At 32.3% G+C, this 10,010-nt stretch overlaps 1 protein-coding gene and 1 pseudogene across 1 annotated transcript; one reads left to right on the top strand and one right to left on the bottom strand.

The window, feature by feature from the left end:
• Nucleotides 1–3,799: 3,799 nt before the first annotated feature.
• LOC111027621 lies at nucleotides 3,800–4,759 on the bottom strand. Its single transcript, XM_022306023.1, has one exon. It carries the CDS (start codon nucleotides 4,757–4,759, stop codon nucleotides 3,800–3,802), a length of 960 nt encoding a protein of 319 aa, XP_022161715.1.
• Nucleotides 4,760–6,318: 1,559 nt separating this feature from the next.
• LOC111027603 lies at nucleotides 6,319–9,985 on the top strand (annotated as a pseudogene).
• Nucleotides 9,986–10,010: the final 25 nt, after the last annotated feature.

Raw genomic sequence — 10,010 nt, 5'->3', positions numbered from 1 at the left:
CGAACATTAAACCGTTTTTATTCCTTCAAAACGACAGATACCCACACACCCGCAAATGTATTTCAATTTGTGTATTGTTCATTAATTATGTAGGCATAATCGTTGTATATCCATGTAATATAATATAATATTTTATAAAAAAAACAGCTAAAATACATTCATACATTCTTGGAGAATTTTTATACTGCACGATGAAAAAAGTACTACTAAAGTACTAACAAACTAAAAATTTAAAAAAAACCTAAATTAATAATACTTACTCGTTTCTTTAAAATGAAATAAATTATCACTATCTTCTACATTATTTCCATTTATAATTGCAAATTGTGTATCTATTTCCATGTCTACACAATTGTTATAATCTTTCGTAGAATTGCAGTTTTCTAAATTCTCCTGTACCATATCACTATACATAATATCACAATCAAACAAATCTAAGTTGTTTACTTCATTTTCATTTTCATTTATATTTGTTTGTTTGTTATCTTCCCATGGACGAAAACAAACCATACTGGATCTTCATAAAATTAAAGTAAAAATAATAACCAATCAAATAATTCTATAGTGAATAATAGAAAAATAATATGCTTATAACCATTGATGCAAATAGATGGTGACTGGGGGGGGGGGTCATGGTTTCTAAATAACCTAGTATATTTTTACCCACCTTCAAATTATAGGTAATATACAAGGATATTTTTATAGAGAGGGGGTAAAAATTGCCATTTATTGGACCTCAATTCAAAATGTAGTTCTTAAGAACTACCTAATAGTATACATATAGGTATTATTTAAAGTTTTTTTTTTAAAAACTGAAACTTTTCTAAATAATGAGTGTAGATATTTATTAATGGACCACCCGTTATTATCTCATTTTGAATTGACAATTGAAGTTGAACCGTCACCCATTCATAAATTTATTTATTGTACCTAATGGGTTCTGCATTATTATTATTAGTTATTACATAGGTAATACTTAGTACCTAGTTGGCTATACATTTTTAGACTGAATCCTCTGGCCAAGTAAACTAAATTTGGATTAATTTTAGTTAAAATAATTCATATAATAAATAAATATAAATAACCAATTTTTATTAAATTTTGATTACCTAATTACTTATAATATAATATATATTATTATATATTATATAAATTTTACACATTTAGAGCGATTAGACCATTTACTTAGATTCCATCTTATATCACACATTTTATACCATTTATCTTTTAAGTTTTTTTCACTTAGCGTTTTTTACACGTAGACACGTAGTTAACGGATTGCTTTTGTTAGAATATCGTTAGTTTTTTTATAAATTACCATATTTAATATACTGTATTAATAGGTCTGAGTTAATTGTTTATCCCATACGCCCAACAACAGATTAAATTAAATTATTTTTTTTTTTTACATGGAGTTGACATATTGTTTTTGTTAGTATATTATTAGTTTTTATAAATTTTATATAATATATTATATTTATTATTGCCGTCCTCATTCTAACGATTTGGTCCATTTATTAGACTTGTAGCCTTTAATAAATAATACAAAAATATTAACACATATTAAATGGGAATGTTTTTGAATGATAATATATATACACGGTCGTGTGCTTCGACTTATTTTTTTTTACTTAAATAGCAATTGTGTCGTTGGATTTGTTTCAAATTTCTAATTATTCAGTAGATTTAATAATAGGTAAAATAATGTCTCATCACCTAGCCTTAAGAGCTTCTTATTTTTTAAAACATTTAAATCCACGCAGTACCATGACGTGGTCACGTAGCAATTAGAAAATATTGATTTATTAATAATAATTTATCCAATGTAGGTAATATATTATTATTATATATAAAATATAGATTTGACGTGTTGTCATTTAATATCATGTACCTAGTTAAGTGGCTAAGTATTAAGTTTCAATGCATATAAAAAAAAATTTATTTAAAAATTATAGTTATTATTAAAGCTCAAAAAATACTTAAATACTTTTATAAATTACTTACCTTATTTTGTACGTACGTCTTTTCTCAAAATCAATTTAAAAAATAATAAACACAAATTGAATAAACCAGCAATACCTACTTTGAACAAAATAGTTGGGTATAAAATATCATAAATCAATTCATATTATGAAACAACCATGTTGTACAACAGTAAAGCTAGGAGTGATTATAAAATGTTCGAATAAAATAATTTTAAGGACAAATAATGATTCTATATAAAATTTATATGTAAATACCAAATATCAATAATAACAATTATAACTGTATTGTGGATTCAAAAATAGATGTTTAGCTTAATAGAAACGTTCAAAAATATATTATGTATACATCTTGTTTTCATTTTTTATAAACACAAATACGTAATACGTCCAAAAATAGAAACTTCGATAAGCAAATTATTATATCGGTACTCGGTAGTATACAATTATTATAATAATATTAAATATAAATATTATGTTAAGATGTTTAGTATTTACTATTTTATAAAACCTATTAATAAGTAATAACAAAACAAAATGGTAGGTTGACTTTAATAGTTGTGTAGACTGTAGATAAATTAAACAAATAATTAATTTTGTTTGGACAATATGGACAAAAATCATAACACTGTTGCATTAGTGGATGCGTTAAAAAACTCTTGCATCTTAGAAAAATTTGTAGGCGAGTTTTACCCACCCCCCGGTAAAAATTCGAAGGTGGGTAAAAATCGCCCGTTACGCCAGGTGATTTTTACCTCAGGCGATTTTTACCCCCCCGGTAAAAATTCGAAGGTGGGTAAAAATCGCCCGTTACGCCAGGCGATTTTTACCTCAGGCGATTTTTACCCCCCCGGTAAAAATTCTCGGGGGTACAAATCGCCGGTGACACCGGTCTGTATGACCGCATCCATTGAGGGGATAATGGAGTGCTTTTGGCATGTCGAGGAGCCCGAGAACGCGCCGGTTGCGTTCACCGAGGAAGGTTACTGCGAACAGTTGCTATGCGTTTGACATCGGATCGCTTCGCGGTTCTGTTACCGTTTCGCTCGCCGACAGAAACGTTCGTCGGGTCTCGCGAGGTAGCTACACGACGTTTTGACGCCATCAAACGTAAACTGTCCGCGGATCCAGTATTAAAAAATGTTTATGTTAATTTTATGACCGAATATATTGCCTTAGGACGGTAATCGGTCAAAATATTGAAATCTATCCGTTTTTACGTAGATTAGTAAATTACGCATTATAAAAATATAAATATAAATATATTATATAATATATAAATTACGTTAGTGGTAATAACATCACAAAATATACTGTACACACATTAGTCAAATAGTCAAATAATATAAAATAAAATGTAAAACAATTTGTTTCTATGAACACAGTATACCTACACGTAATAAAATAAAATATTAAATAATTTGCTAAAAAAATGACTACCTACACTATTTTCTAAAAATTTAGAAAAAAAAACTCATAGTACATCATTGTAAAATCAATACATTCATCGCTCCGCTCAGAATCTAAAATTTTCTAAAAAAATTAGTTAAACCTATATACCTACACTGCATCACTAACAGTAAAATAAATTTTGCACAAACATTAGTTAAATAGTCAAATAATATAAAATAAAATGTAAAATTATTTGTTTTTTATGAACAATATGAACATACGATAAAATAAAATAGTAAATAATTTGTTAGGGAAAAATTTAGAAAAAAAATTTAGAAAAACGTTTTTAAAAATAGAACATTTTATTTTAATTTCTAGTAAAATTAGCAATAGCATTTAAAAAATTTGGAATATCCCTACTTCCATCATTGTACTCTTCGCAAAGATGTTTTAACATATATTTTAAATTCGGCATACACTTTCAACACTAAGTTTTCTACATCATATGTTAATTGTTTCATAGAGTTTCTAGCAGCATTGTGAATAACGTGGCAATTACAATTTGCTTTTATTATTTTAGTTTCTGGATGTTTTTCGAGAAGTTTTTGATAGACCGAATTACGAACGCCGTAATTTACTGATGCATTGTCGGCAGAGAATCCAGATAATAATTCAACATCTAAATTTGATTTCTGTATAAAATTTTCAATATTTTCGAAAATTTTTAATGATGTCTCATCTGGATCTTCATAAAAATCCATTAATTTATTTTGGATACCTTTTTGAATGTGAAAATACTGAACAACAATAGGGTACATTTTTTGGGAACCCTTATTAGACGCATCAATAGCAATAGAAAAATAACTACCATTTTGAAAAGCCGTAACCATTTTCAAGTCTTGAATTGCTAGTTCTATTGAATTAGGACTGAGAATGTTTTTGACTATTGCTTCTGCTTTAGTACGTCCACAGTGAACTTTTTTTGCCATTACAGAATCTCCGTATAGAGAAGTATTCAATTTTATTCCACAGTCCATACTTAAATAGCTATGATGATGATTGATTGCGTGGTAAATTGATGCTATTTCAATGATTGCTACCTTAAGTTCATCCGAGCTATTTCGTTTTGTCATAAATGTGGTCATTAATGAATTACGTTGCAAATTCTGTGTAGTTTTTTTATGGTTTTCACTGTTTAAATGAGTAGTTAGAGCCTTTTCGCCATCCCATTTTACAGTAAAATTAACATTACAAAATGAACATTTCGCTTTTTTCTCATCTATTTTAACTAACCATTTCTTATACTTTTCGTTAATTAACCATGACTCTTTAAACTTAGTTTCATACTTTTTTACTTTTCTTGGATTATCTTCAAATTCTTCCATGATGATAATAATAAATAAATCTAAAATAAATATCGATGCACGATTACACTGACACAAGAACTAAACGAAGATATTCGGATTCGATCAAACACACTCGACTGTGAGGTTGAAACTGATTCGTAAAATCGTAATCGTAGATTTATAAACCGTAGTTCATAATCTTATTATTCTTATTATCGTGTTATTACTTTATTAGTATTTATTAGTAGTATAAATTGAATGTATAAGGCATAATAATGGAAACAAGTCTATATAAGTCATAAGACTATAAATCGTATCTTATCTTATCTTTTGGCGTAAGAAAATCAATGTTTTTTTAATTATATAAAAATACGTCGTAATGTTATGACGACCCGGAGAATAATTCACTGATCCCGTAGCCCGTAGATTTATATGTAAACCCGGATTATCCGTTTGAAACCCGGAGAGGTGGCAACCCTAGACGTACCTATGTCGACGAGATTTGTGACGGGGCTGACACAATTTCCGACGTGTTGAAACTCCAGTCCTATCTGGTTTCGGTATTGACTATTGAGTAAGTCAGGCCTCGAATTAAAAAAAAGGCATCGAACACGCCAGCCGTGTTGCAAGCTCTTCCGGCCGCCGATCGCGTGTGCGCCCCGATGTTGTTTGGGGATGACGACGGATACGGCACTAAGATGTTGGGTCTGTCGTGGCATCCCGAACAAGATTCTTTTTGTCGTGCGTTAAATCTCGAACCACCGCTCGTCTTCACGAAGCGTGGTATTTGGTCACTGGTTGCTCGCCTGTGTGTGGCACTTTAATCCGCCTAGTGCCCCGCATTTCGGGGGTCTACGGGAAGCAGCCATCCGGTCGACGAAACGTCTTTTGGTGCGTGTAATTGGGACACATATCTTCGCGCATGAAGAGTTCTCAACGGTTTTAACTCGTGTAAAGTCCATTCTCAACTCACGCCCGCGTCTTCGGATCCGCAGCGACATGTGTAGATTCTCAAAAATTATTTTTGCCCCCACGTGAATAGAGTCCAAGTTACGCCTATGCCGGTGAGGGACCGTTTTAGGGATACATTTTTACCCAAGTACACGTTGTAATACACTGAGTAGGATTAAGCGTAAATAATTCACGATTGCACTTCCCACTGCATGTGATATTATAATCTAACGTCGAACGAATCACTATTTTAATATTATAAATATATTCCTAAAGCCCATTTGGACTTATGGTATCCAATTGTGGGGAGCTGCAAAAAATCGAATATTTACAAAGTGCAATCAATCAATATCACTTCGAATAATTACCAACGCTCCCTTCTACGTTACAAACCAAACACTACATTCCGATCTCAGAATACCAACTGTTGTAACCGATGTGGCCACATCCTCCTATAAGCGCTACCGCTCTCACCTTACCGACCATCCCAATCCGCTTATTCGCCCTCAACTCCCCAAACATTCCCGGCAATCCACCGAAAAGATTAAAGAGGCGCTGGTGTCGTGATTTAATTAGCTAGCACTGTTTAATATATATATATATAAAAAAAACTGCCAACATAAGTGTATGTAGGTATATAATGTAAAATGGCCAAACAAATATCAGGTCGAGTGTTACTGCGGGTAGCTTACTCCCCTCACGATTTCATCGTCAACTGTATTATTTTAATTTTAGCTCATATGCTTATTGTAATTATCATACAGATCGTATATTTTCTAATAAATTAAAATATATATATATATATTATATAATGACACGATCATCTAATCGCGGTGGGCAAAGAGCGTGTAATGTGGCCCTCAAAAATATGGTAACAAAAACGCGCGGTCCGTCGCATGAGCAAGGAATGTCTCTTAGTAATATAATCATTTGTTTATCGTTTATGTAACCACTAACCAATATTCAAATAATTAAATGTAATATGTTGTGTGTAACAATATGTATCGTGATCCGCGGGCAGATATTAGGCTGACACCCTCGTGTGAAACAAAACGCCCGGGATACATCAGAAGAATATATTGTATGACATTCAACAATGCAGGCAATGGTCGAATCGGCAAGCTGCTGGGGAAATCTCGGTGGGCCACTCAAAATATAATCCAGTTATGAGCGTAATTTGGTAACTTTTTCTTTTTATGATAATGAGAAATGAGTACTAACATGAGTATAGAAGTATATAATTTAATGAAACATAGTGGGCCGATACCATGACTATCCTGTTACACCGTGACCGACTCGACAGAGGACGAAAACGCAACACGACAGTAGTATACCACTAAACCATGCTATACAGGATGCGTGGACGGAAAAGGACGGATTACTTGTCATTGTATAAGAACGGCGTGCAAGAACAAAGCGATAAAGAGCGCAAACAAATGTGACATACCACATACAAGCTGATAAAATGTATAAATTCGATGGGAGCACTACAGTGACGCTCAACTGTTCAAGGCGGTATGTGCCACAACAAAATACGAATGTACATTGAAATTAAGATGACACTTACGGCTAAGGCGGACATGTAACAAAAACGGACATAAAACGTCAGCGTAATTAATAAAATAATTCGTGATGCTATAAAAAAACGGCTGTCGCGACATAGCGACATGGCTGTCACTAGGACGCACACTTGATCCAGGCAGAAGACGGGACATGACATGTCAATATATTAATATTATATAGATGTCGTTGATAATGACATCTTGGCCAGGTGCAGTAACGACGGGTTCGCGTTTTAGTTCAAATCCACGGTGACGGGTGTATCACCAGCTGAAGTCATATGCCTGCGGTGAAATCACAACTTTCCAACTTGATTTTTATCGGGCCTGCATATTTCAGCTCATTAAAAACTATTGATGCATCGAGTTGGTGGAGCACAGTGATCGGATCTTGAATTCGGACGAATTATTATTGTGAATCCATTGCGATATTCTTTATGGGCATGTATGTTAATGTATTATAAGAGCATTATGGTTTAAACTGTAGAATATAATAAATTATTACACAGTGTGCGTTATAACAATAATACTAAAATAATATAATTTAAAGTAGAAGGATTGTATTTTTATTATCCAAATTGGGTTTATTTTTATGTATGAAAGACGATCTATGCGTTGATGCAAAAAAATTTGAAATTTTTAATATTTTTTTTCACTTTTGAATTGCGGTGACATTAATATTTATAATTGCACTGTACTATTTATTGAGGGTTCGGACACACTTTAAGACTGAATCATTCGACCCACCTCACCAACACGTTCTTTTGTTCTGCGATATTTATACTTGGTAGCTTGTGCTTAAGGTTGGTGGGCGATGGTTTAGTACTCGACGGTATAAGTAGTAAGAGGGTACACTTTTCATAAGATCAGAAATTACGATTAATAAATGCACACCTTTTAAGTCATTTGTTTACTTATTAGAAATTTGTTTTATCTACATTATAACCTAAAATGTTGTATAACTGCTGTAGTTTTAAGTCGGTATGAAAATGTGTTTTTATAAGAGAATTCATTAATATGGTATCAAGTATTCACGAAAGGAATGAACAGTAAATATTTATAGAACATAATAACATGGGAAACTTGCTCTTACATTTCTCATTATTGTAATTTGAAAAGACAATTACGTTAATAATTTATATTTGCTTCTCCTATTACCTCAATTTTAATATTGTCGAATAAATTAATCAAATGCCAAATACTCTATGATACATCACATTTCACTTGTTTTATGTTCTCAACGTATTATAGCCCCCCCCCCCCATATGTAAATAATATACATATTTTTTAAGTTTCACTATAATTAAACAATACAACAAAACATTAAAAACATTAATTGGGTAGATCATAATTGTTTATTTGTTTGTACCTACCACCAGAAATATTTGAAATCATAAATTATACCAATCTATTCCTTATAACCTAATAAACTTGCAATGAAATAAATAAAAAAAAAAATATGGCAATTAAAAAAAGGATTTTTAGTTAACTAATATTTTTAAGGCATTTCAGTATTTGTTATATACCTTGGTCAATAATGAAATTATATTCTCAAATGTACAATTTGTTTGCAGGGCATTTTACGTTTTGTCCAGATCCATGGCATGGTGACATTATTGGGAGAAAATCATCATGTTGCCACAATAATGAAAATGTTAATAAGTTATAAGTTATAACAATCAATGAATGACTGATTAGGATCTGGTGATATGAGAAATTCTTACATTAATATTGACATTTTTTTTATATATAGATTAGGGCTTTACCACACTTTCCACCACAACAGATTCCAGAATTTCCCGAAGATTTCTACATTCTTGGGAATTTTCACAAGGCAATCACAAGGCTGGCAACTCGTATGGGCATACTGAACCGAATTGTTCAGTTGGTGGACTATGTTCGACGATACTGGTTAACAACAGTACGCCCATCTGGGTTTACTGTTTATGGTGTAAATATCCGTACCAATAATTATGTGGAATGTTTTCACAGCATGCTAAAGTCCACCATAGGCCTACATCCCCCAGTCTAGTTCTTTTACGGTAATTTATTTTTATAAAAATATTTAATTGACAATAACTAGAATGGTGATTGATTTTTAATAATATATTGCAGATCGATTATGTTCCATTGAAAATAGAGTTCGGAGGGAAACCTTACAAACAATCAACAGCCAGCGAGTAAGGCTATAAACTTTATAAGTTTAAATTTTTGAAATGGTTTTTAATAAATTAAACTTTAATTAAAGGTCTGAAGATCAAATGTGTCTAGCAGAGACACAAATAACTGCATTTTGGCTGATGCTCAACAAAGTGTACGCTATGACACAATGGCATATTTAAGGAGAGTTTCCTACTCAGTGAAAGGATACATAAATATGTAAATAGGCCCTTTAGCTAATGGTTGGTACCACATAAATTCAATTCAGTGTATAAACTAAATGACAATATAATTGAGTTAAAGAAATCCTTCCTGAAGATTTGGGACAGCTGCAGATACCAATGGTTGGACTTCAGCCTCTGTCACCTGTGTTGCCGCCAGTCCACATTCGTATAGCTAGAAGAGCTGGGGGCCGCGGTCGTCAACGAGCAGCAGCAGCAGCAGTTCCACAAATGGTCAGACATCCAGAATGTCCAAATGTGCTCCAACAACCAGAAAGTGGCAACGTTCTATTCATTGAAGATCATAATCTTCTCAGTTATATACAACTATACATTCAAGTTAACAATACATCAGTGGCGGATCCAAGGGAGGGGTAAAAGGGTAAATACCCCCCCCCC

The sequence above is a fragment of the Myzus persicae genome, unplaced genomic scaffold (genome assembly GCF_001856785.1).
Source record: "Myzus persicae strain clone G006 unplaced genomic scaffold, MPER_G0061.0, whole genome shotgun sequence".
Lineage (NCBI taxonomy): Eukaryota > Metazoa > Arthropoda > Insecta > Hemiptera > Aphididae > Myzus > Myzus persicae.
Note: the sequence above shows the minus strand (reverse complement) of the source record. Positions and strands in the feature narration are given on the sequence as shown.